This window comes from Panthera uncia (genome assembly GCF_023721935.1).
Source record: "Panthera uncia isolate 11264 chromosome C1 unlocalized genomic scaffold, Puncia_PCG_1.0 HiC_scaffold_3, whole genome shotgun sequence".
In the NCBI taxonomy this organism is placed as follows: domain Eukaryota; kingdom Metazoa; phylum Chordata; class Mammalia; order Carnivora; family Felidae; genus Panthera; species Panthera uncia.
This window is the reverse complement of record NW_026057584.1, coordinates 4,934,278-4,961,908: the sequence shown is the minus strand read 5'-3', so window position 1 is coordinate 4,961,908 and position 27,631 is coordinate 4,934,278. Positions and strand designations below refer to the sequence as shown.

General features: G+C 48.5%; 1 protein-coding gene across 7 annotated transcripts in view; it reads left to right on the top strand.

Moving 5' to 3' along the window:
* The window catches only part of AGAP1 (ArfGAP with GTPase domain, ankyrin repeat and PH domain 1), a 552,490-nt gene that overhangs the window by 354,851 nt on the left and 170,008 nt on the right, over positions 1–27,631 (top strand). For all 7 annotated transcript variants that reach the window (XM_049614622.1, XM_049614621.1, XM_049614620.1 and 4 more), the window contains one exon: positions 9,333–9,501. In XM_049614622.1, coding sequence (XP_049470579.1) covers positions 9,333–9,501 — 169 coding nt within the window. The remainder of the gene's footprint in view (positions 1–9,332; positions 9,502–27,631) is intronic.

Below are 27,631 nucleotides of genomic sequence, written 5' to 3'. Positions count from 1 at the left end.
TGACCCTCTCGCAGACACTTCGCACATTATCTCAGGTGATCCTCGCACATGAGGTAAGAACTGTTCATCCCTCTATTTTTAAAGATGTGGAAATGGGGACCAAGCATGATTAAGTAGCAGGTCTGAGGACACAACTCCAAGGTTGGATCCTGGGCTTGGTCCCCAAGGCCATCCTCTGGCCAGAAGGAGGCTGACTTTGTCCTCGGCAGACGTGTTTAGTTTAGGAAATCAGAATGTCTCAAGAGTCAATGAACTGACTGCTCCTCATTGGAGATGAATCTGCTCGAATCACTGTAAACCACCATGGCAGCAGTAACATCAGGGAAATGGATGAACTCCTGTTAAAGCAAGGCATCGGGAGGAAAGAAGCGATGAGCCTTCCGTACGGGTGTGGTGAATGTTTCAGAACTAGAAGAAGTTCTGGGGCGCCTGGGTGGCTCAGTCGGTTAAGCATCCGACTTCGGCTCAGGTCATGATCTCAACGGTTCATGGGTTCGAGCCCCACGTCGGGTTCTGTGCTGACGGCTCAGAGCCTGGAGCCTGCTTCAGATTCTGTGTCTTCCTCTCTCTGTGCCCCTCCCCTGCTTGCTCTGTCTCTTAAGTGTGAATAAATTTTTAAAAATTAAAAAAAAAAAAGTCCTTACATTTTGTGGTGGGCAACAACGGATATGGGAGATTTCTGTCCTACTTTGTTTGGGTCAGTTGGTAGAAGAAAAAGCATAGCGATCATTAGTGCCCCCCGCCCCCCGAGGACAGACCATGTCCTTAAAAATCTGCTTCTTTAAGAGCTGAGTATTCTGGCAAATTCATCGTGAGAAATCTGGAATCTTCAAGAGCTTCAGATCTGATACCGTTATGACGAGCATTCCTATCTCATTCTAAACTTCCCAGATCTAACTGCCGGTCCAGTTGTTTCAAGCCATGATTAATTATTAAAGTACTCATATAGCCAAGGAAAGGCGCTAGCTCCTTCGAGTTCATCGTCATGAAATTTCACTCATGCTTGCCTTTCGAAGAGGCCTACAGTGACTGGGAAGACAGGAAGCCATTTCCATACCGACACATTCATTTTGTACGGGCTGGGTTTGAGCACGCATGGGTTACAACTGGGTAATATTCAATTTAACCTAAAATGAGGAAAATCTTTCTTGCAGTGGAAAGCTCAATCGACTAGGTCAATCAAGACAGATACAATCAGGGAGCAAAAGGTATATTCATTATTCAATTTAGAGTTTTCTGCTGTTTTGATTTCTATTATAATAACCCACCCCCCTGGGCTAACGTTGGACTTTAGCCCACGCGTGTTGGAGGCTGGCCACCAGACTGGAGAGGTGGCCTGCTTGGAGCTGTCCATGGTGCGTAAAGTGCACCACCACCGATGCCCCGTGATGCTTCACCAGCCTGCCCTTCTACCCAGTCTTATGTCACTTCCTGGCCCTGATCCCCCATGATGTCTCACCAGCCTTCCTCCCTACCCGGTCTTATGTGACTCCCTGGCCCTGTAAAGCCTTTATTAACTAAAGAATTGGATGTCATAACCGTGGGCTTTCGTCTCCGTCACCAGTAGACATCCACTTCACCAGGTACCTTCTTCCTGTGGTGGCCACACGTCACGTTGACGTGCGCTCACAAGCTTTGGTCGAGTGGTCTTCACAAAGGCAGTTCCGAAAGCGAAACCCTGCAATTCTGTTGGCTGTCTGGGGAAACAAAAATCATTGCTCATAGGGTGTTTCGCTTTGAAGCTGCCTCCTACCTCGCTATTGTGACTGGTCCTTTGGAGAGAAGGAGAAATTGTCTTCTTTGAGTTATGTGATCTGAAAGGACACGGCCAGAAGATTTCTCATAGTTTTACGATATTTCCATAGTATTTTTAGGGTGTCGGTTTCCTCTGTGCCCATGACTATAGATGAGGCTATTGTTTATTATTCAGAAATGTTGGACTTGAACATTTGCTCAGTCTCTTTGAATGGACGGTATTATGTGTGTCTTTATAGATTAGTTTCCTTTGAAAAGAGTATTAAATGGAGTTGGGAATAGCAGTGCATCTAACAATGGGCTCTCTTACATACTTTTTTTTTTTGAGCGCAGAAGTAAGGATTTTTAAAAATAGAACTTATACAAACTACAGTTCCTCTTTGAACCTGGACATTCATGAAGTGCAGTGAAAATCAGGAGAATGAGTCAATCCTTTCCTCCAGGAAAAGACAAACAATCTGAGGAACATCTCTAATATCTCTGCGTAGATCCGGCTCTTTCCCCCTGTATGCTGTGCGCATAAAGTCACGTGTGCGTAGCCGTTGGCCATTTTGCAAACATTGAACTGGACGAGTGGTTCTTGAGCCTTGTGGCTTCAGGACCCCTTTGCCTTCTTAAAAAATAACTGAGGAATCCAAAAGTGCTTTTGTTTCTGTAGGTTGTATCTAATTGATACTTAGCACATTACAATTCAAAACTAAGGAAATTTGTAAATATTCACGTAACTCATTTAAAATCATAAACCACCTGGAGCGCCTGGGTGGCTCAGTCAGTTAAGCATCTGGCTCTTGATTTCAGCTCAGGCCATGATCTCGTGGTTCTTGAGTTCAAGCCCCACAATGGACTCTGCACTGGCAGGCAGAGCCTGCTTGGGGTTCTCGGTCTCCCTGTCTCTCTGCCTCTCTCTCTCAAAAATAAAGGAACATTTAAAAAAATAATAATAAATCGCCCTTTTGTAATATGATTACATAAATCACATTTTTATGAAAAACGCCTTTTCCAAAATGAAAGAAAATCTTGACGAGAGAAGATTGTTTTCTTGTTCCCGAAACTCATTGATGTCTGGCTTAATAAGAGAGAGCTGGGTTGTCATACTGTCATCTGCCATCAGTTCGCTATGTTATGTCATTTTGGTGCGTAAGGACCCTCACCTGGTACAGACATTTCGCTGGAAAAGGGAAGAGTATTCCAGTAGACATTTCTGATCATTGTGGGTGTTCTGTTTGGTTGCACCAAAACGCAACACGTGACAGTTTGTCAAAACTTAGGAACGCAGCACAGAATCTGAACAGTTACCACTAAATCTTCCCTCTCTGCTCCCTTAAAATTCATTCAGCCTCACATGTGTCACCGTGCATGCGTCATTTCAAAAATATTGTTTAACTGAGGTATGCAGCTTTCCAAATGGTGACACTTCTCATCAGATGATATCCAGAAGCTGCATTCATTTATATCACTGCCCATCTTATCAGCAGAGGCCTTAAGTATTTGGAAAGTGTCAGGCACACGGTGAGAGATACAAGTCTCCAAGGTTCTCATGCTCACTGGAAGCTCAAATTATACTTTATACGCTGGATGCGGACACTGTGTGCTATTTTTCTTGCAGTGCTCACTTTGTTCATTTTCAAGAAAATACCTGCCAAAGACCCAAGACCGAATAAGCCTAGTTCGTGTCTGACATGGTCATTCTTGCAAGTAAAAGTGTGTCCCAGCCAAAAAAGTGGCTAGTTCAGCTTGCAACTCCAAGCAATTGCAGAAGTGCATTTCTGCAGGACGCTGCCCAGCGTGTGTGTGTGGCACAGACACTCATATGTACTTTCCGTGTCCCTTACGCAGAAAATTAAAAAGACATGTATGTGCTCACGGTTGAAATATTGATGAATCTGTAGCTTTTTGGTTGGTTTGGTTTTTTTGCTTCTTGTTTTTTGGGGGTTGGTTGGTTGATTGAGAGCATTCTTAAGTGCAACTTTTTTTTGTTTTTATTTAGAGAGCATGGCAATGAATCGTATAACAGCAACGGGGACTAATATAATTTGGTGCCACTGCCTTGGTTTGTGCTCTGGGGCCAGCAGTTCTATCCACCATTAAAGCAAATTTCAACACAGTGAAAGAGGCAAAAAGTGCCTTGGAATGTTTTGAAAACAGTACTGAACCTGTGAACCCCTTGATCGCGTATCAGGGACCACGCTTTGGGGACTAACAAGCTAGCTTATCCAGAGAGGAAAAATCCGATCCAATGGCCGTGGCCCGTCATCAGTCTGTCCTAACAATTATCTACCCTAGAGAAAGTATTACATGTTAACATAAAATATCAAATCTCTGAGCATTTATGTGTACTCAGAAACCAGAACTTATTGGGAAAACCTAATTGGAACAGAAATCTCTGTGATTCTTTTTGCATCACTTAATTATGGAAATGAAGAGTCTCCATGCTTTAAAAACAAAAAACAACCCAGTGTGTAAAAGCAGAGTGGCATCGATTGCATCATCTCTGCAAGGAGAGTACGGTTTCAAAGCCATGGGTTTTTATTCAGATGCTCTCATTCTGGGATGCCAATCATACCGTTTCTGCATCTTGGGTTAGCTTTCAGATCTTGTTAACTGCTTTCGGTACCCCCGTGAACACATAGGGCAAACCCATCTTTCAGCAGACAGCCAAAGGTGACGTCGGGATGGGAGGCAGGGAGAATCAATACAGTAAGGGTATTTTTAGGGACTCTTGATGGATTGCTGTATTTTGAGCTTAACTTCGAGTGCCAGATGCCCCAGAGCTGACTAAGATGAACTCACCATTTGCTGAGAACCGTGGGGCCGTCGTGCACGCAGAGGGCTCTAAGGTCACCAAGACAAGACGCACCTTCTTCCCCTCCCTCCCCCCCCCCGCCGTGCAGTTTTGGGGAGAACCCCTGTGTCATTCTAGCAGCCTCTCGTGGCGTTTGGGTGAGGGCTTACTCTCCTTGCAGGAGCACAGCGCCACCGAGCCGATGACCTCCAGGTCCTGGTAACGCGTAGCTGTGAGCTTTTAGGACAGGATCGTATGGCGGCAGATCAAATGAATCCTTACCGGGAGCGATCGGAGGCACGGCGGCGCTAATGACTCCGCGGCCCTCCCTGAAGGCGGCCCCCCAGAAGGTGGGAGCCGTGTTAAGCTGTGCTTCCGTCAGCAGGCTGAAAGCTGTGGGCCTGACACGGCTCCCAGTCGCTCGCAGGTTTCTCTCATTGCACCTCATTTGCATCTGGGACATCAATTAGCATGTTTGTTGAGGCTAATTGAATGAAACTCAATCATAGCTCTTAATTGCTTGACTATGTGAAAAGAAATCACATTAATGCAGCTAATTAAGTGTACGGCAATAGATGCAACATAATTAGGAGCGAGAGGTAAAAAACAAGGGTTGGCAAAGGTGTGGGAGCCGGGTTGCGGGGGTCCCGGTGCACAGTCACCAAGGCTATCGACACGTTCAGGAACGGGTCCCTCTGCTCCCGCGCCTGCTTGGAAAAAAGAATCCGCGAGACAAGAGCGCGGACAACTTGAGAAGAAAAATGCAAATAGGTTGGCAATTACTACTTTTTCAAGCTGTTGTGGGGCGGGAGATGGCGCCTCAGAGGGGCCTGGCTCTTGAGTGGGCCCCGGGGACTTGTTACGTGCTGTTTAAAAGTACTTGGCTTTGAATTACCCTCATGCCTCGTTAAAGGGTTTTTTCCCCCTTTTATCATCGATCAGCATTTTCTACGAGGAGCACAGGAAGGGTAGTATCTGAAGCATTTGCATATCAAAATCAAGCCTGCCGTCTTTATTTTACCCGGCGAGGTCCCTCCCTAGGGCCCGCAGGGCCGCACGTCCCGCTTCTGAGGCGGCCACGTTGTATACTGGTTCTGGCTTTAATTCCTCAACTGCCAAGCTGGGGAGACATGAAAAGGGATGGATTCTTTCAAACACGGGAAACTCAGCATCGTTTCTCTTGGGGGAACCCAGAAGCCACATACTCAGGCCTCCTTGCCTTCCACTGTTTCTGAAGCGCCACCTCCAAGGGCTTTTCGTGGATTAGGAAATGCATCTTGTAAGGTCTGTAAAAAAATAAAAAAAAAAAAAAAAAAAAAAAAAAACCACAGTGCTTGCAACGCAAGAATTGCCAAGTTCATATTCTGGGGGTTTTTTTTTTAGATCTAGTTCCTCTGAAGTTTCGACGCCTAACTCAAGCGAGGAAACAGATTCCCTGGCCCATGCTGAGCCAAAGATAAATGTGTTCCCTTGCCGCATTCACATCCAAAGAGCAGACTCTTGGTACATTTCTATAATAATTTTAAATAAAATATCCTGGTTATTGTATGTTAAAACATGCCTATTAAAAGAGCCCATGCTGAGGCTTAGTCACTATCTGATTAGCCTCATTTTAGAGCCCATAAGCAATAAATGCTCAATTACACTCCTGTTATTGTATTTTAATTTGTTAAGAATTGGCATTAAAGAAGAAAGTTATAGCAAGTTGATATTTTTGAAAGAGCAAGTGTGGGAGAATGAGGTCGTTCTGTACAAGCCTTGACTTTGGTTCTGAAGCTTGGGTTTGCCCATTTTCGTTGGATATTAATGGAAGTACGTTAAAGATGTCTAAGAACGACCTTTGTTTTTTCTTTAATGACCTTGACACTTTGCCCTCCACTAAGCAAGGATGGCTTCCTTGTTGCTTTTTGTTCACATCCCCAAAACCTTGAGCTCAGTCATGAGTCTTACCGTATTCCTTCCTGTCTGGGTCTGTTTGCTCCTTCACTCTGACTTCGTAACCACCGTCTTTCTGTCTTTGGTCCATATCCTTCCAAAACCACAGCTCTTTCACGGTTGATTATATTTTGGGGTGTTGCCCAAGCGTCTTGACTCCCACGTGGAGTCTTCAGTCTTGTTGGGATGGCGGAGACTGACTCCAGGCAGCGCGTCCTGCGGGGTCAGCAGGCCTCGGGACCTCTGCTCCTGGCCTCCATGGCTCACGGGAGGCTTGTGGATGCCACTACCGCTCTCCGGATGGTTGGTTTTACAAGTGCTGATGAAGGCCCAGCCTCGCCACTGCCTCTGAAGAACTGGTCTGTATCTGCCCCACTTTGGTGCAGCCCCGATCCTTTCTCTGGCCATCTTCAGTCCCAGGTTCCTCCTGGCTCTGGCCTTGCTTGGCCTTGTGAGTGTGTGTTTGCCATCAAGAATTGGCCATTTGAGTTGTATCCTTAGGAAGTCATTAGGGACCCTGTGGCGTCTTTTCCTTCTGGGTTGGTACTTTTCCAACTTTCTAGAGTTCTGTGTTTGCTCCATCAGAACGTCTCCCCCCCCCCACCGTGGCCAGGCCTTCCCCTTCTGGGCTTTTTCTTCCTGCCCTTCCTCCTCTGCTGAGAATTCCCACGCCCTCTTTCCTGAGTCTGGGTCAGCTCCCGCGTGCCCCCCTCTAAGTGCTCTCTCTCTCTCTCTCTTTTTTTTTAAACAATTCTCATTTTTTTTTTAAAGCGTGGCAGAATAGGGATTTTTGTTTGTCTTATTTTAACGTTTATTTTTGAGAGAGTGCAAGTGAGCGAGCGGCAGGGAGGGGGGACAGAGGATCTGAAGTGGGCTCCACGCTGGTGGACTGACACCAGCAAGCCCATTGTGGGGCTTGAACCCACAAACCGTGAGAGCATGACCTGAGCCAAAGTCGGACACCCAACCAACTGAGCCACCCAGGTGCCCCTCCTCCCCACCTTTTTTCTAAGTTTATTTATTTACTTTGAGAGATCGAGAGAGCGCAGGGGAGGAGCAGAGAGAGAGAATCCCAAGCAGACCCTGTGCTGCTAGCACGGAGCCCGACGCGAGGCTCGATCTCACGAACCATGAGATCATGACCTGAGCCGAAATCAAGAGGCAGATGCTGAACCGACTAAGCCACCCAGGGGCCCCGTAAGTGCTTGCGTTGTGGGGTGAGGTCTCTGCTTTTAACACTCGAGGCCGACCCTCCCTCCAGCAGACTGCGGAGGGACGATGCCTCTTCTCGTGCTGTCTGTCCTGAGGAGCCGCGTGCGGGTTCCTTCCCCTGTGTTGGAATCTTGTGCTTCTGGTTCCTTTTTTGTGTCGTTGCTTCTGTCCGCAACCGTCCTGCTGTTTGATGAGCCAGTGACTGCTTCTCAGCCCCTTCACCTGCTGGCACGTGAACTGAAAGGCTCCGCAGCCTGCTTCCCAGAAGCCGGGGATCCTTGCCTCGGCTTCCCTGCTGCTCTCTAGGCCCCCTTTGCCTCCCTTGATGGACTTTGGCCGACTTTCCTCATCCGCAGCCTGGGTCTCTGTCCCTTGTGCTGTCCTTCTAGGACTTTATCTGGTTCTCTCTGCGTCACTTGACCCTACGGGTTAGCACTTACAACTCACTTTTCCAGCCTCCCTGGGTCCCTGGCGGCCCACACCCTGGTTTATTTGGCGGATCTTCTGAAATTACATTGACAAGAACTTCATTGTTCATCCTAACTACAAATTTATTGGCGTTTCCCCTTTATATTCTGAAAGGAATTCTACCAAGATTCTGCCAAGGAAGGAATGCATTTGTTTCATTTCATGCTTAGCCTTAAAACACTTGATGTGCTATTTGCCCAAGAATGTTGTAGAATATGCCCTTTCTTAATGTGCGAGGTCGATTTAACATGTCTACGTGTTTGGCCAGGGGGCACTTTGCCAAAAAAAATGCATTTTGAAGGGTCAGTAATTCCTAACTCACCAGTCGGCCCCTCACCCTCTCAGCTGCTTCTCCTCTCCCCCGACCGACCCGACAACCAACTCTTAGATAATGTTTTACTCTGCACGGAATGGTCCAGCGACCCCCACAGAGACCATCCCTATCTACCTAGACATCCCTGTGGCTCCCTGTTAACTGGGTCATCCACCTCCAGCATGAAGAGAACACAAAGATGCTTTCTCTGGGCACGGTGAGCCGCTCGGAGAAACACGATGCTTGAGTACCAAACATTCTTTCTTTTTCCACATCACATCCGGCCATTACACACCCATCCGCGAGCTCCACGTTTTCTCGACACCATACCACCGACGCCCTCAGACATTTTCCTGGTCCTTATTAGTAAAATGCTTGGCCTTTTATTTCAGGGGTTTCTACCTGAGTTCCCAACAGACCGCTTCATTCTTATCTAGAGGCTTAGTGGTGTTGCCATCCAAGGCAGAACAGTTGTTATAAAATAGCTCCCTACTCCCTGGAACTTTACCTGAAACTAACAGGAAGACCCCGGGGTCCTAGTGCACTTTCTATAAGCAGCAGTTTATAAAATACGATTTCACGTGGACACTTGTTTTCTCCAGCTGGTTTCTGATCCCCCTGATGGAAGCATTTCCTGTGTCTGCTTGGATTTGCGGGGCCTGGGTTAGTTCAGGACAAAGAGACTGTGGTTTCAATATAACGATGATGCCACCATAGTAGACAGATCAAAACCTCATTATTTTTAAAGTGCTTGCCACAGTGGAAGGGTCATAGGATTACAACTCGTGGTATCTGATAGAACCTTGTGTCCTAGATTGTGAAAGGTCTTCTTTTTAATATCTCTTGGATGTTTAACATTTTGAACAGGATTACATGCAGAATGTTCATGGTAAAGAGATTGATCTTCTGAGAACCACTGTGAAAGTCCCAGGGAAGAGGCCACCCCGAGCCACGTCGGCCTGTGCGCCCATCTCCAGCCCTAAAACCAATGGCCTGTCCAAGGACATGAGCAGTTTACACATCTCCCCAAATTCAGGTAAGCTCGCAGCGGACGTGCTGAAGAATCCAGCGTGACGACGGCAGTAGATGTCGCTGGTTGCAGGAGAGTGCGGAGCCCTTGCGGTCAAGTGAGATTTTAATCATTAACATTGTACGTTAAGGCTTAGAAACCTCTTCGCTTCTGTGGGTGGTTCTGTGACTGCCAGCCAGCGCCTGGTGCCATTTTGAGTCACGGCCGCCCAGACCAAACCACGAGGTCCTCCCAGAGTTGTGTAGTTGAAAGTCGAGTCTCACATATGATCGAGGATTCGAGGGCCTTCTAAAATACGTAAATTGATCGTGCGGATATCAAGGGTTGGTATTCATTTGTGGCGACCAAGTGGATAAAAGGAGAGCTATTTGGAGCAAGATTTCAAGGAAACCGTTGGACCTAAGATTTCCGTTCTCTCGGTCTTGTATGGTAACTGTCGGGTCATTCTTTAACACAACTGTAATTTTTCCTGTTCTCTTTCAAAGGAGAATTTGCTTTTTAATTCGGGATCTGAGAGCGTGTTTTCTCAAATTTAGATGTGTTTAGAGATTCCTGGCCTTTGTGTGCAATTGCAAGCCATTCAACAAGTCCTGGTTCGCTTTGGTTTAAGAATCTTTGCAAATGACTGCCCCCGGCTTTAACCTTCTGGTGATTATTATCAGAGAAAAGGCTGGAGTCCTCCTTCTGACACGCTTCAACACATGGATTTGTTTTCCCCAGCAAAAAGTCCCTTTCTCCCCTCTAACCTACATCCAGCCTTCTCAAAATAAATTATGGCTATGCGGCACTTTCTAGCATATGTCTTTGCTTCTTAAAAATGCTGCATTTTCCCCTTTCTGAGATGTTAAGTGCCTTTAAAGAGGAATGATGCTAACCCCACGGTTCTGTGGCATAAATATGGCGTTGGTTGGTGAAAGCAGGGTAGGAGAAAGGGGCCGGAATTGGAGGCCATAGCTTGGGCTTTACTTCATGATGCCAAGTGGTGTTGGACCGCTCACTCAGCCAGGTTTTACCACCACATCAGGTCGATCTTGCCTGGCCTGCCTACCTCACAGAGATGTGAGGGCAGGTAAGATGACACATACGACAGTTTTGGGAAACTCGTAAAGTACAATACAAGCAGCAGCCGTTATTACCAATCAAAACAAACCTGGGCTGGGCTTGCCATCAAAGGAGACATCGGTTCATTCCAGAGTGGTGACAAGGTCTCTTAGGACCTGCTGACCTTCCTTCCAAGACATATATGAAGTTTCCCTCTTCAGGGTGGTGTGCTAATGCCGGGATTAGAAGAGAGAAAAGAACCACCCAAGGGAAAACAAAAATTCTGTATTGAATGAAAAGCTAACGTCTTCACCACTTCGTATTTATTAATTTACTCAAAACATACTTACTGACCACCTGTTCTGTGCCAGGAATGGTGTGTGCTGTGGATACAGGGTCCCTGATCTGCAGAACTTCTGCAAGAGGCAGGCCTCTTCAAACCAGCTGATTTGCCACTTGCCCTTGTAACCCATCGTGTCAGATCCACACATTTATTTCTTCAAGTCAACAAACGTGTATGGCATTTCTGACGTATGCCAGGCCTGGTCCCGGGTCCTGGGGACACAGAAGGTTAAGACATCATCTCTACTCTCCAGAATCTCAGCCTCTGGTGGGGAAGACAGACGAGCAGACAAGTAAACGCAGTGCCACATAGCAGGCCACGGCAGGAGTACGTACGGGGGCCTGCAGGCCCAGGGGTGACGTGTTCAGCGCTACCCTAGGAGACGGGGCAAGGCCTCAGGGCTGGGGCACCACCTGTGCTGAGTGTAAACAGAGGAAGGGAATTTGCCAGGCATTAGGATGGGAGAGGAGCCTCCGAGGTGGAGAAGTTTGGATACGTAAGGTTTGCTGTTTAAATTCCTGAATCTTGAGACTTGCATCCCATGGTGCCACTGCTCGTTTTCCTAAGGAAAAATGTGACATTTGGTAAACAGAAAGTACAGGATGCCATTTAACCATGTCCTGTCCCATGCAGTAGGTTATGTATGGCCTGGGCCTGGGTTAAAGGAGTGTTTTTCAGTGCCCCCATTTCTTTTTAACACCCCTGCCTTGGGTGGACGGGAGGGCGCTGGGAAATGCCGAAACCCCTTTTCCACGCTCCCAAGCCCAGTTGGTTACAGCGCATTCTTTCAACCCTAAGCCAAGTTAATTCCTTTTTTTTTTTTTTAATTTTCTTAATGTTTATTTATTTGTCTAGAGCAAGAAGGGTTGAGAAAGCACGAGTCAGGGAGGACAGAGATAGGGGGAGAGAGAATCCCAAGCAGCCTCCACACTGTCAGCACAGAGCCCGAAGTGAGGCTCAGACTCACGAGCCACGAGATCGTGACCTGAGCCAAAATCAAGAGTCGGGCACTTAACGGACTGAGCCACCCAGGCGCCCCGCTAAGTTAATCTTTCTTAAAGGGAGCCCGCTTGGTTTTTCCTCTCCTTTGCATCACAAGTGGGGACGAGGAAATGGGGGTGTGACATCTGCAGGATCACAGTGCCCCTTTGGGGGAAGAGAGGGTCTCGTGGTCATGGCACGCTTGTCTCAGCGTGCAGGTGACCTCATCGGCGGGCGGCCCTCCATTCCCTGCTTCCCAGGTGCTCTCCCACCTGAACACAGCAAATTTACCTGGCAGTGAATTGGCGTTACACTTACGGGGTGGACTTCTGGCTAAAAATAGTATTACTGTAACTGTTTTAGAGCTCTTTGCCCAAGAACTTCCCATGTGCTTAACAGTATCCTTCTTTACAACTCCTTTGAATTTTGCCGTTTTGTTCTAGAGCTCCGAGTTAACTGGTCATGGTTGTTTCTTTTTATGCTGTTCCTTTTTATTTGTTTTCTTACCTCGGTGCTGTTGGAGTAGATAAGTGTCTTGTGCGCCTTCCCTTCTGTAACTTTTTCATTTTGCACAGACGTGACACTTGCGTGTCCCTAAATCCTTGTGCATAACATTTCTTGTCTTAGAATAAAGGTCCATAAGTGAAGCGATTCAGCCAGTGAATATAAACACTCATGAGATTCTTGATGTACATTCCAAATTAATTTCTGGAAAGGTTTTGTTATACAAATACCCTACCACCTATTAAGCGAGGTCCCATTTCACCCACACACACTTGGCATTGCTATTATCATTTTTAGAATCTGTAGTAATCTGATAAGCAATAAAAACATCTCCTGCTTTATTTGGATTTCTTCAGTTAGGACTAAGGTTGGCCATCTCACGTTTATTGTCACAGGTATTTCTTATATTGAATTGTTTAGATGTCGTCTTTTCCCTTTTTTGTACTAGGTGTTTGTCTTTTTTATTGATCTGTAAGAACTCTTTATATATTGAGGATATTAGCGCTTTATAATACATTCTGCAGATATTTCCCCAGTTTATTATTTGCTTCTTTTTAAATTTTATGGTCTTATCTGCAGGTAGAGGTTTTCCCCGTTTTTAACATATGATCAAAATATATACGCAGAATCAAATCAGAAGTCCTTTACTTCAGTGGTTTCTACTTTAGATGTTTAGAAGGCCTCTTGAAATCCTGAAAACAGTTAACAATTGACATATGTATTTCTGAGTTTCACAATTTTATTGCCTGTTTTTGAAAAATATTTAGCCTTTAATCCATCTTTAATCTGTTTGGGTCAATTATGTGCAAGAATAAATCTAATCAAACTTTTTATTCAAATAGATAACGAATTGTCCTTTCTGTGTTGAACTGTTTTCTTATAATTGTATGCATCACCTTTATTGTACAACTAATTTAATCAAATCCACCATGTTTCTGGCCTTGAGACTCTATTCAGTTGACCCACTGTCTCCACATGATGTTATCATGTATGGGTTTACCACAGTGTCTCAGATTCATGACTCAGTCAGTTATCTGGCAGTAATATGACTCGTCTGTTTTATTGTCGTTCTTGACTGTGGCTACTCGTTTATTTTTTCCAGTAAACTTCAGAGTAACTTGAGACCTTCCCCTTCCGCCCAAAAAAGAATCCCATGGTGGCTCTAACTGGCATTGCTTCTAACCTATCAGTTAACTAGAACAGTGACTACTACGTTTGAGTTTCTTGCCATGGAACACAGGTCTTGCCCAACTTACTCAAACTTAATACACATCCCTCAGTAAAGTTCCAGGACTTCGTCGAGATGTACCGTGCGGATCCGTTCTGTCCGTTTTTGGTGACGTGCGAAGCTGATCTTTTTGGGGGGTGGGGGAGGAGAGTGAAGGGGGCTGTCTACTCTGTCACCTACTTGGCAAGAAATAAGAAAGCTCCTAATCCTTATACTTTATCTCTGGCCGTCTTCCTGAACTCTTGTTAGTTGGAGTGTTTATTCAGATGTCTGTCTTCATTTTCTAGCATACGGTCATAATGCATCTCGCATTTCAAATATTACAGTGCCTCATCGTACGTCAGTTTGCTTTTTAGCCTTTACATCCAATGTCATGATTTGGGCACTTTACTGCCTCGCTTCCTGTTTCCTGTACGCTTCATCTTCCGTCGTTGTTGGGTCTGCCGTGTGTATGCCCAGTCCTGATGAGTGGTCTGGAGACTTGGGGGCAGTACAAGGCCTTCCCTTCAGGGGCCTCGTACTCCACAGCGGTGGCAGAGGAGACAGAAGAAACAGAAACAGATAAGGCCATTGAAGTTGGCGATCAGTGCTCAAAGGACAAAGGAGGCAAGGGGCTAGAAGATCACTGGGGGGGGGGGGGGGGGGCAGAGAGGTCCTATGTTATTCCTGGTGTTGGGAAATGCTTTTGCCAGTCTTGGAATGTTGATCACATTTCGTACACGAGAATGCTGGAAACGTGATGATCGTGATGTAAGGTTTTGCCCTGGGCTCAGGAAAGAGGAGAGAAACATGTCAAAGCAGCTCCCTTGCGTACTAATAACTGAGCTCACCAGTTAAGCAGAGTAAATGAGCCTTCATGAAGGTGGGGTGGCCCCACGCTCCTGTCGGGCAGCTGTGAAATGCAGGCATGGCGGGCTCAGGGACGCATTCCGGAAGAGCCAACCCTGGGCATCCCCGCCTCCAACCTGATGTGGATGCTGATGCTTGAAAGAGAAGGGAGCAGCTTGGGAAACTCAGAGCTCTGCACAGTCACAGAGAAATGTAAATAAATGGCAAGGAATGTCCCCTCTGACCGTGAGGGACATAACTGAAGGGCACCAGCCTGCCCGTGAACCCTGCACTGTCGATCTGAACTGAACCTACCCGTCAGCGTGTGCCACACCCATGTCCAGAGGCCACAGGGAAACCCCTGCATGCTCTGACTCATAAATACCAGTACAGACAATCAAGAGGTCTGTGGAATCCAGCAGTAAAAGCAAACAGGGACCGAGAGAAACAAATGGACTAGTGATCCTAGAATAAAGGGAGTGACACTGAGGGAGAAGGAAGGAAGAGATTAATTACTGTTTTCATAAAATGCAACAAATTAAAGATTATATGAAAAACATGGGGGGAAAGACTTCTTGCAAATTAAAGAAAAAAGATGACAAAAATAAAAAATTCCGTAGATAGGTTAAATACTATAAAGAACATGGCCAAGGATACCATTGGTGACGTAGGTGTGCAGAAGAAGACATATGTTGGCGTCTTCTTGTCCGAAGAGCCTGGTATGAAGCTGGAGGGGACAGGAGGCTCTGAAAGCACAGAGAAAATCCCAGAAAGCATCCCAGGTAGGAGGAGAGAGCGAGGTTACCTGCCAAGAGACGGAACTCTTCTGGCCTGTCGCCTTTTCAGCACAAACGCCACGTGCTAAAAAGTAATGGAAGAATTCCTTTCTAAGGACCAATCACTTAGGGGTGGCTGGGTGGCTCAGCTGGCTAAGCGTCCGACTCTTGATCTCAGCTCAAGTCACAATCTTGCTGTTTGTGGGTTTGAGCCCCGCATCGGGTTCTGCACTGACAACGGGGAGCCTTCTTGGGATTCTGTCTCCCTCTGTCTCTGCCTCTCCCCCACTTGCTCTCTCTCAAAATTAAATAAAAATAAACTTAAAGCCACTTAAGTTAAACGCTAAGGGCCAATCATTTTGAACGTAGAAGTCTATATGCAGGGCCAAACTACTATCAATCAAGTATGAAGATAGAAAAAAATTGTTTTAGATGACATATAGGAATACAGAAGCCAAGTGACTTTTTGGAAAATCCACTTGAGCATCTACTCCAGCAAAAAAGAAGAGGAGGAAGAAGAAAAAGAAGAATCCAGAAGATACTTATTCAGGCCTGATGAAGTCCCCCCCCTCCCCAGGGAATCCTCCCCCTCCTCCAAGGTCACTCACGCAGGATGTCTGTGGCATCATCTGTCTTTTCCATTGCTTTGGCTTGGAACCCACTCGGCCGTTCTAATCCAAGGCCACATTTTTGAGAATCCACCCAATTGTAATTGCAGATATGCTTCCAGAGAAGACCGTCAGATGTCCTGTTTTCTGACCTGGGTCATTGGCCAGGCTGGTGTGGTAGGTAGAATGGTATCCACCGATGACGGAACGCAGACTCGTATCAGGTCCTTAAGTTCCTTTGACATTGAAGTAGACAACAGGACAATGTAATGGCCAGCGGTCGGGCCCGGGGAGGCAGAAACACTAACTTGAGTCCCACCTTCACCATCTCGGGACCTTGAACAGGTGTCTCTGCGAACGTCAGCTTCTTCCTCATCGTTACGGTGGAAAACGGGCCCACCTCCGCTCTTGTGAGGGTAACACGCCGCGTGCTGCCTTTCCAAAGCGTGGCCCAGGGCGAGTCTCCAGAAGTGTCTCAAGAATCTGTCATTACAGCTGTGCTTGTCCCCGGTGAAGAAAAGGAAGAAATTGTGGAATTAATTTTTCCTACATTTTTTTAACATTTATTTATTTTTGAGAGACAGAGCATGAGCGGGGGAGGGGCAGAGAGAGAGGGAGACACAGGATCCGAAGCAGGTTCCAGGCTCCGCGCCATCCGCACAGAGCCCGACGCGGGGCTCGGGCCCACGAACCGTGAGATCATGACCTGAGCCGAAGTCGGACGCTTAACTGACTGAGCCCCCCAGGCGCCCCTGGAATTCATCTGTTTTCTTGCCACGCACTGTTGTTTCTGTAGCCTCTGTGTAGTCGTTGTGGGTTCAACACCGTAAACCCGTGCCGCCTGCAGACTGCGTGCCCCCTGCAGTGGCAGAGCGGTGGGCAGAGAGGCGCTCTGCGGGCCTTTCCGGGATCTCCGAGGGCCCTGGGCTCGCGGGCCGTGGCCCAGCGTCTCTTTTTTCCTGCCACATTTGGTTCCGAGCTGCTACATACCTCCCTGTCCTGAGAGGGTGTCTTTGTTGGGTATTCGGGACCACGACTGTGCTTTTACCCTCACCGGGGCGACGCGTGGGCCTTCGTAGCGGGGGAGACCTTGCCCCCTTGCCTCCCTCCCTCCCTCCGCTCCTGGCCCCCGGCGGTTTCAAAATAGGAAAGCCTTCGGGAGGGTTGAGGCTGCTTTTCCGGGGTGGGGGGCGGGGATCTGGATGTGTTTTGAGTATCGAGCCGCCGTTGACATCTAAAGTCTCCGCCATGCTGTTTTCCTCCACACTTCAGTAATCAGGACATCCAGCAAACCCATAAAAAACCAAACTAATAGCATGAATATTCAGTGACCTAGAATACTAATTATTGTCATGAATATTAATGTGATCGGACTTGCTTTTTCCTCTCCTCTTTCTCTCCCGTCCTCTTTCTCCCTCTCTCCCTCTCTCTTTTTTTCCACTTAGCCGGCTCTAAAGATGGGTCATAATGAGAGCATTTAAGAGGGAGCGCGCTCTCCGCCGTGACAGGGACTGGGGTAATAAGGAGAGCTTGATTAACGCGGTGCACTTGGGGGAGAGATGAGAGGCTTCACGTGGGCCTGTTCGGGGGAGGCAATGAGACACCGGCGGCTCTGTTACTGCTCCCGGAGATTAATGAGGCCTAAGAGTGCATTAGGAACAGTGACAAAGGTTTGATCTAATGGGCTCAGTCATTTTTCCTTTGAGTGACAGACGCACAGAAGTAATTGGCTGTGCAGAATGGCAGCTCATTGGCGGTACTTAAGGATACATTATCCCCGTTGTGTGGCCCACAGAGGCTGTTTATCAAAACTGCTCACACCGCAGACGCCGAGCTGCTAAGCTGCTGTTACGGCGGTAATAGCTATTACCAAAAAAATAATAATAATAATAATAACGCAACATCAAAACCCGATCCGTTGTTGTCTCATAGAAGCAAAGTTTTTCTTTGTTTAGTTTCACATGGTCCGGTGCCGGTCACGTGCGTCTCCCGGTCTGTCGGGCCGCCCCTCGTCAGCACCCTGGGGCTCGCCTCTCACCGCGTGCCGGCCTCCGTCACCCCTTCCTGTCGCACACTTTGGACTTTGTGTACCACGTTCATCCTCTGATACATAAATCGGGCGCCGCCGCTAAACCCCCTCCTAGCCCCTTGGTAGAACACTTGCCTGATTGGCTGAGAATTATTTCTCGAAAAAAAAAAAAAATCCAAACGGCAGCATCCCGTGATATCTGCATCCGTGCACTAGGGTTTACCGGGGGTGGGTTTTGATGGCTATTTAACAACCCGTTATTTTTAGGGAAAGGAGAAAACATTTTGTGGGGTTTCTGTCAGCTACATCTGTAACTAAAAGACGCGAAAGTTATTATTTTATCCTTTAGAAGAACCCGGACATCTGCAGCTTCTATGAGACATGCATTCTTGTTGCTAGCTGTTTCTGTGTTTATACGTTTCTCCCACTGAGGTTTAGGCAAATACCCGTTCTGTTGCTTCTGTCATTCTTCCAGGCGTGGACCGTTAATTCTCTGTTATCCCCTCCCAGTTTCGTGAGCTCACAAATTGTGTTTTTGTTGAGTCCACACTAGTGCCCGTCACGCGCCAGGCGACATCTAGGAGGTAACCATTGAGGACGAGCACTGTTTGGTTTCCCCCACCCAGCACCCTGTGGGCAGGACCACTGGGGACAAGTTCAGGTGTAAATCAGGAGCCTGCCTTCCGTTTTTTGGAAGCCGTCTTCAATTATTTGAACTCTACGTGGGGTGTTCTTTTCTGTAAGGACTGCCAAAAGCACCTTGATCGTGATGATTTCAGCTAAAAACCCTGGAAACGCTGAGCTGTCCACCACTCTGGGGACAGACACACCCGTAAGTAAAAGAACAGGTTCGGAAACTTTTTCTCCCTTTCAAAAGTGTGTGTGTTTGGTGATGAATAGTGTTTCAAGCTGGACCAGCAAATGGTCGGCATTTGAGAGAGGTGGGGGGCGGGGGGGGGCAGGGCCAGGAAGGACCTCAGCCATCAGGAAGGCGGCTGAGTGCCGGCCTGGGCCTCGGGAAGGAGCCGTTCTGGGATAGAGGGGAGGCCACGATTGGCCCCCTTACTACGTCCCCATCCCCACACTGGCAGAGGAGGATCTTCAGGGAAGTCATGACGCTTGCCATCTCCCAACCTTGTGGCCCAGTGTTTCATGGCTTCCGCTCATATGGAGAACATTCGCCTTTCTGGAGTATTTCTGGGGGGTGGTAACACCCAAGGACATCCACAGCCAAGCAGTTCACCTCCACGCCACCGACGTGGTTTCTCTGTGAGCACCGGCTTCACGAGGACTGGAAGGGAGAGGGAAGGGGGCACTTTGAAAGTAGACCCACATGACCACCTCGGCCTCCTCCCTGAAAGGGAGAATAAATGTAGCGATAGCCAGAGAAATTGGCTCTCAGAACGGTGCTGGCGAGTCAAAATGGATTTTGTGCGAAGCACATACTGTATTTCCCAAAGAAAGAAGAAAGAACATCTCAAAGACGGAACCGTTATCCATTGCCAAGGAAGAAAGCGAACAGTGGAATGTAGTGGTTGGGAGTATGGAGGGCAAGATACGGACGTCTCAGGCGCTCCGTTTCACAGAACCCTATTACACGAATGCTGTCATCATATTTTGTTGCTTAAAAGAACACCTTAGTTTTGTTTTCCTCCTTGTGGTGGCGCCATACCTCGTTACTGCTGCATCGCACGTGAACTTGGCCGTGTCACCCGTAGGAGTAACGGGTCGTAGCCAAACAAGCACGAGGTGCGCGTTGCGTAAGCCAGCGCAAGGAAGCATGGTGACGCAGGTCTCCATCAACACCTAGGAGTCTGTAGCAGCAGGTGTTCTGAAGCAGAGAAGATCGGGCAAGATGCAAAGAGTGTTTTTGCAGCGACGAGCGTGGTGCCTGATGACTGGGATAGACAGACTTTGCCTTTGGAAAAAAAATGTTTAAACTTATTTCTAAGTACAGTCACTTAAGTGAGAACTGACCTTCTGGTGTGCTTAATATCTTGGTCTTGAATTGTCCCAGACAGCAATTGGGACGTCCCCCGGGGTGAAGCGCTAGCCCGGAAGCGGGGGGGTGAGCAGGCCCGCGGGTTCCCTGGCTCCCCTTTCTTCACCATCAGGTTACACCAGCATCCACACGGCTTGCACCGTGTCCCAAGCACACGATCTCGTTTATTCCTTTCCTTTTATAAACTGTGCCTCTGACCCCTTGGGCGTAACTGGTCATAATGCTTCGGGGATTTTGGAAGACCGAGGGTGGGAGGCGCGTGCCTGCATTGCCCCAGCGCTGAGCGTGCACTTGGGCTCCCGCATCGTGAGGAGGACGATACCAGCAAGACACAGGCGTGAGCAGGTGACCGCGAGGAGATGCTATCACGAGAAAAACGTGAGGGAGACAGACTCTTCAGAATTTAGAGACAGGCAAGTTTAGCAATGTCACCATTTTAAGCTTTTATTAAAAAATAAACGATAGAGGGGTGCCTGGGTGGCTCAGTCAGTTAAGTATCCAACTCTTGATTTTGGCTCAGGTCATGATCTCACGGTTCGTGAGACCGAGCCCTACGTCAGGCTCTGTGCCGACAGTGCGGAACCTACTTGGGACTCTCTCTTTCGCTCTCTGCCCCTCCCCCTCTCATGGTTGGTGTCTCTCTTTCTCTCTCAAAATAAACAAACATAAAAAAATTTTTAAATAAACTACAGAGAGAAGGAAGAGTCACCAATGGTGAAATTAACAAGTGCTCCTGTCTGCAGAAGCTTTTCAGTTTACCCAGCGCTTCACACAACGCGATCTTTGTATCATTCGGCCACGTGAGGTATATTCGTGTCCTCGTCATTAGTATCACCGTTTCTCCTTCTCCTCCTTCCTTGTCACCATCGCTGTCATTACATCCATTTTACAAATCGTGAGCTGAATTGTTTTCACAATGCCTGGGTTCCATCTTCTTCTAGCCCACTGGCCTCAGAAAATCAGCAACATGTGTCAGGCCACACGTCAGAAGCCAGGAAGATATTAATGCTGTTTGACTCTGTGATGACTCTCCTGGGATTTTATCCAGAGGAAAAGTGTGAATAAAAGATGTCCTTTGCAGTGTTGTTTACACCAGTGAGAAATTGGAAACGAAGCGATCCGGAAGTCGGAAAGTAGCAGTAGAAACTGCATTGGATCGGCAAGATGTTACGTATCTAAAATTATTCTAAAGATTATGGGCCCACATGCGAACATGGTTAGAGAGCCGTAATTAAGTGGAATGGAATCTAAAATCACACCATTTCTGCAGCCGCCACTAAGAACATTTGATGCTCGTGTTCAACAATGAGTTGATCTGTTACATGAGATTTCGGTAGACTTCTCGTTTATCTCACTCACTTTTATCTATATAATTTTGCCAGATAAGTTTTAAAGACAATAGAACGGACTCATTTGTTTTCCCCCTTGGCATCATAAGTAGAAGAGGGAGAAGTCAGAGTAACATGAGCTCTTTCCACATTTGAGGAGATAACTGTGAACTGATCCCAAGACTTGTAGTTCTGAGTGTGGCCACGTGGTTGTGTTCGGTGGCAGTCACACTTGCTGTTACCACCCAAGTGTGGACCCCGTACGTGCTTTCTTCCCTGGTGTAGAAAACACATCACAAAAAAAGATACTTGGTAATCTCAGAAACCCACGATTCGGTCTCAACAGTAGATGTGTTGAATGCACCCTTTCACAAAACAAGTGTCATGTTATAACAATGCAGAATCCTGGATGCCTGCATCTTTAAGACACCGAATGTGTCCTTGGAAAAAAAAATCCTCTTAGCCTGAAGTCTTGGTTGCCAAAAAGGAGGGCAGATTTCCAATGCAAATAGTGAGGCGAACGGCCCTGCTCATAGGCACTTAAATCACCCGTATCTCACTTTTTATGGTAGTGTTGTGAATTATATTCTTTTTGGGTTTATAATTAGAGGACGAACAGATGGCGAAGGCCTAGTTTGAAGTGGCGTGGCCGTTAGAGTAGCCTCCGCCGTCCTGTTCCGGTTCCAGCAAACTGGTCTCCCCGCCCACGCGCAGCGGGGGTCCACGCCCCAGGAGGAGTGCAGGGCAGCCTCACACCCAAGCTCCCAAGCTTTTGTAACATCAGAAGCCAGGTAGGAATGAGAATTGACCTAAGAAAGCAACCTCTATGGGGACTCCTGGGTGGCTCAGTCGGTTAAGCATCTTACTGTGGCTCAGGTCATGATCTCTCGGTCTGTGAGTTCGAGCCCCGCGTCGGGCTCAGTGCTGTCAGCTCAGAGCCTGGAGCCTGCTTCGGATTCTGTGTCTCCCTCTCTCTCTGCCCCTCCTCTGGGTGCATGCGCGCTCTCTCTCTCTTTCTCAGAAATAAACATTAAAATAACTAATCCCTGTGTGTTTCTGAGGGTGAGGACTCCAAGGGGGGAGGGGGGGAGCTCCCATCAGTCCTGTCCTGTAATTATCATTTGTTTTTAAAAGGTATGAGACTCCACAGTGGACATAAAGGTCTGGTTTATACCCACGCACTCAGAGACCCCTCCGTGGCTCTCGTGCCCCCCTCACTCGATGCGCAGGAAACTTCAGTGATCTATCACCTGTCGCCAACTGCTGCTCTTTCTCTGGCTGCGTAACCGATCATTCGGACGCCAAGTATTCTTTTTCCAGTTCGAGCCTTTGGGCAGGCCAGGCTTGTTCGTGAAGACGAACCAGAACGGAAAGTGCAACGAGCAAAATTCTGTATTTCAAAGAAATGACTGTTGACGAATCTTTATTTGAATGCTGTGAAAGACCTTATATCTCAGAGTATATTTTTAAAAAATCAGAGCAAGCTACTTTTTATGTAAGAAGCCTATAGCTTAAAAGAGGAATGCTGTCTTTGATGTCATTTGGCGGACGAAAACATCCGCGTTCAATAGAAACCCAGCGTCTTTTTCAGGCTCGTTTGAGACCAGTTCAGGCAACACACTGATCTTCATTCAGATATAAATGCCGTAGTCACTTTGAAATGCAAATTGTTTTCAGAAAAATAGCATATGGTGGAGGTAAGTACCTTTTCAAATCAACTCTTACACTTTAGGGATGTAAGTAAAGCCAGAATTATTCTTTGGGAAGAATCTGGCGCTTTTGACACATGGAAGCTCGCGCTAATCAGGCCGGCCCGTAAGCACACGCATATCCATATCAAGGCGATGGGGCCGAGGCCCCGTGGATTAGCATGGTAATGGAGCTGCCCCCTGCTAATCAAGGCCAGCAGCCAGCTGATCCGTAGATGGGGCGTTGGAGGAGACCCTCCTTCTGAGTTCAGAATGGGCCAGGTAGTCGACCCTGTGTTTCCTGGTAATGCAGATAATATTCGGGGGAAAGATACTGAGGCAGATCGTCTCCTCCAGCGAAGGGCTGGGCCCCTCTTTGAGGATTGAGGCCAGTGCACCTGTCTCCTTGTCCCACTCAGCTCTGTCTCTCATGCTCGCTGACCTGACCTGTGTATGCACAAGCCATTCAGATGACCTACTTTTACCCTTTCGGGGGGTTGGGGACACGTCGCATCACGAGAACGTACACAGAAAGCGCACGGTGCTCAGTTACAGCAGAGCCTGTGGGTGGCCGCCCTGCTGCCCCTCTTCACACACGCACGCGCCCGTGAGGTGGGCACCGCGCTTTCTCACGCCAAGGCCCACGTTGCCTGTTGGCCGTGGGCCGTCGGGCGGGCGTCCCAGCAGTCGGTACCTGGTCTTTTCCGCACGTCCTTTCTGTGAAGCTCGTCCTGTGGTGGCCACGTCAGTAGCTCATCCCTCCCGCCCGGTGTGTGGGGCTCCCATGGTGGGCAGACACCCAGCCAGCCCCGGTGCGGGCCGTCCCGAGGGTGACGCTGTGAGCGTTCTTGAACGTGCTCCCTGATATGTTTGGGCACTCCTCTGTGACTTCCGTCTAGACTGATGCCAAACACAAAGAGCCACCTTGAGAGAGAGAGAGAGAGAGAGACTTCGTATCAGACCATTCAGGGGACACTTCACGTGAGGTGAGTCCGTCAGAAGGGAGTTTGGGTTGTCCTGGGACAGTGCGAGACCCCTCTTCCCATACCATTCTGGAGAGAGAGGCCTCCGTTTCCCAAATCTAAAATAAGCCTGCAGTGTCCCGCGGAGTCTGTCCGGAACCTTCCAGCAGGTGTTCTCTCACGGCCCTTGTGTTCCTTGGCCTTGTGTCTTTGGCCACGTGTGGGCTGGCCCGGTACAGCCGTGTTCTAAGGCGCAGACTCTGTTTCCTTCACTGTGCCCGGCACACGGCATCCCGTGGGTCCAGGGTAGGGAGACGGGGAGGCCTAGGAGGTCAGTGCTAGGACGGGCGGCAAGCCTCCACCTCACCGGCGAGCTAAGGAGCCAGCCTGCCTGTATCCGAGATGCCGAGAGTCCTGGCCTCAAGTGAATCCTCGCGGCCGTAGCAGGTGCCCAGAGCATCGGCCTTGTCGTGCACCAGTTTCACCGAGGGCCAGGGAATGCCAGCACGCACACTGGGTTGCATTACAGCAGAGGAACCCCAAGTTTAGGAAACCCCAGTCTTTTACAGTGGGAGACACACAAGCCTGCCCGACCCCGTGCTGTGGAAGGCGATGCCGTTACCCCGGACGGTAAACAAACCTGCCCTCCTCTGGAGGCAGACGTGTATCCCTATCGTCCAAGTCTGTTGACTGTACAGACGTCCCTGAACAGATCACCCACAACAAAAGGGCGCCAGTGCCTGTGCCCCACCACTCGAAGAGACGGGAGATCACGGAGCAGTCTACCGGCAGTGGTGGGGCGGGGGTCTGGTCGGGCACTGGGGCATGGAAGGCGGGGATGAGGCGGAGGAAGGGCAGGAGAGAAGAGACGGCACCCCTCCTCCCACCCTCAAGGAGGCCTCAGCTCTGGTGCATGTCCCTGGGAGGAGAGGGGAGTATCCCATTGGCTTCCTTTTAAGCCCTCTTGTCCGTTGACCCTGGCTTAGAGCTTAGCGAGACCTGCCTCTTGTCCCCAAGAGAGAGGATGTTCCAATCCAGCTTGTAGAGTCTGTCCCCTCCAGGGACACGCCGCCACGGCCACCAGACAAGTGGTTCCCAGCCACGTGCTGAGTTCTTCCCCGGTCTGATAGCCACACTCCCGGTTTCTCAGCCACACTGACGGGATTCTGCAGCAAACGGACGTGCGTCGAGGTGGGCGCCTGCCGGAGCCACTCAGCCTGCCCGAAGCCTCGTCCTGCACTTGAGGCCCACTCTGACTTCGTTTAGCACAGTGCTCAGGCCACACTTGCATCTCAGGTGGTCTCGGTCTTTGATCCTTAACTGCCAGGAAATCCGAGAAGTCATGGGCGTCTTTCCCAGCTGAGAACCCCAGATCCTCAGCCTTAATTAATAACTTGTTAACGTGAAATGAATTACCATCCATTCAAAGATGCAGCCCTCGAGTACTTGGAGAGAAAATAAAGTGATTTTAAGCATAGCATCTCCCTTACATGCTTCAGAGGTATTTTCACAAGTGGTGAAAACATCTCCCTGTGTGGTGACACACAGGGCAGACGTTGCTGGATGTGTATGTATGAAAATCTCGAAGCAGGGGACAGCGTTGCCTGACCGGAGACAATTAGTGACATTTACTCAGGAATAGACGTGAAATTACGCGTTAGCCTTTGTTGGATGGCATCAGTGTGTAAAGTGACCTATGATGCCGTAATTAGATTTTGAATCTGTATAGTCATTGAAGATATTCAGGAAAACACTTGGGGGTTGTCGCTTTCTTGGACCAGCGGACTCACGCAGAGCAAGTAGAAAGGCCTCAGAGAGTGACCACTGGCCCAGGACCGCTCACACGGGGTGAAACGCTCCACGGGCCACAGCAAGCCAGTGAGACTGCTTTCACGGGGCCGTGACCAGTCTGCGGGCCACTGGTCTGCCTCAGAGTTAAAACCTGTGTCTTCATGTATTTACATTTAAAGGCACGTGCCTGCTTGTGTCGATCCCCAAGCTGTATGCTTAGAGCAAAAACAGTATTTTTTTTTTTAACCCTTCATAACTTTTTTGTTATGTCACACAGTTCATGGATCTCTCTTTTTTTTTAATGTTTTTATTTATTTTTGAGAGAGAGAGAAAGAACGAGAGAGACAGAGTGTGAGCGGAGGGAGGAACAGAGAGAGAGGGAGACACAGAATCCTAAGTAGGCTCCAGGCTCCGAGCTGTCAGCACAGAGCCCAGTGCGGGGCTCGAACTCCCGAACCGTGAGATCGTGATCTAAGCCAAAGTCAGACGCTTAACGCACCGAGCCACCCAGGCGCCCCTCATTGATCTTTTGTTATTTGATACTTGGAAAAGTTTTCACTGATGTTAAAATAGAATGTTTATGAAAAGGAGGTTTCCTCTCTTGAGAGAAGATCGGAAATGTTTTACTTCTGAAATGAGATTCTTCTTACGCGTAACTGTGAAAGATTTCATAGCTCGCAGTTGCCAAAGATGAGGATTAGATGGGCTGCGGGGGAGGGCGGCCAGGTGCCGTGGCGGCCACCTTGTCAATTCAGAGAGCTCGGGCACGATCCCATTGCTGCCAGATAGTAAAACAAGTTTTCAAACAATGCCAGAAACCACATATTTTTAGAAGAAATCTCCCCAATTCTACTTTAAAAAAGAAACCATTGTGTACTAAGCAGAAGTGCGTCCGTGAACTCACCCCAGGCTCCTGGCCCCAAGTCTATGGATCTGTTTTAAAACGTTACTTTTGTGATTATGTGTCCACAAACATGCAGTCCTGTGGCCAGAACTCAGTCATGGGGTTTACCTGTAGTCCAACAGTTGGGACTTGGGTGTGGTTGGGACAAGGACCCTCACAGGCGGGAGGGCCCTAAGGTTCAGCTTTCTGAAGAATTTTGTACAGCTGCATTGGGTCTCACACCAACTCCACAATCAGACACCAGGAGCGCACAGTCTTGCCAGAAGGTTCTTCACCCCATAGGCCCCAGTTTGGTTCCTTGGGGGGTCCCCTCAGGAGCCAAACCCCCAGCAGCTTTAAATACTGAACCTGTGCTTAAAATTTCATCTGACAATGGGGCGCCTGGGTGGCTTGGTCGGTGACTGAGCATCTGACTTCAGCTCAGGTCACGATCTCAAGGTTCATGAGTTCCAGCCCCACGTCAGGGTCTGTGCTGACAGCTCGGAGCCTGGAGCCTGCTTCAGATTCTGTGTCTCCCTCTCTCTCTGCTCCTCCGCTGCTTGATTGCTCATTCTCTCTCTCTCTCAAAAACAAATAAACATTTAAAAAAAATATTTCGTCTGACAAACAGCCAGAAGTTTGAAAACCAACAGACCAGCTGCAGATACGTGAGCAGCACCATCAGGTAGACTGGCTTTAGTGTGTCCATTTCAAGGAATCTCCTCTCCGCCTTCTACAGTGGCTGTTTGGCCTGGAGACGAAGAATTTGTCGACCCGAGCAGCTCTTTGTCACATACCTCCGTGAGAATACCGCCTGTGTTCCTGTCAGAGGTCAGACTGACTCCGCTGTGCTTGTGCGCGCAGGGCCCTCTGGAGTCCCGTCACGCGTACGCAGGGTCAGACGCACTTGGAGAACTCCCTCTGCCTTTGGAGGGAAGCGTGTCCGGAGCGGTTTAGGCTGGTTGTGCTCTGGGAGCCACACTCCCGGGAAAATGAACAAGGGAAGTGTCGTCCTGGCGTCGTCGGCAGAGACCGTGATTGTGTTGGTTTCCCCAGCTGCTTTGGCCTCGTGTGCGGAAAGCTGGTGTAAGGTGATGTCTTGTGGGCAGCTTGCACACTGGGTCGTGACGCGTCACAGGTGTGA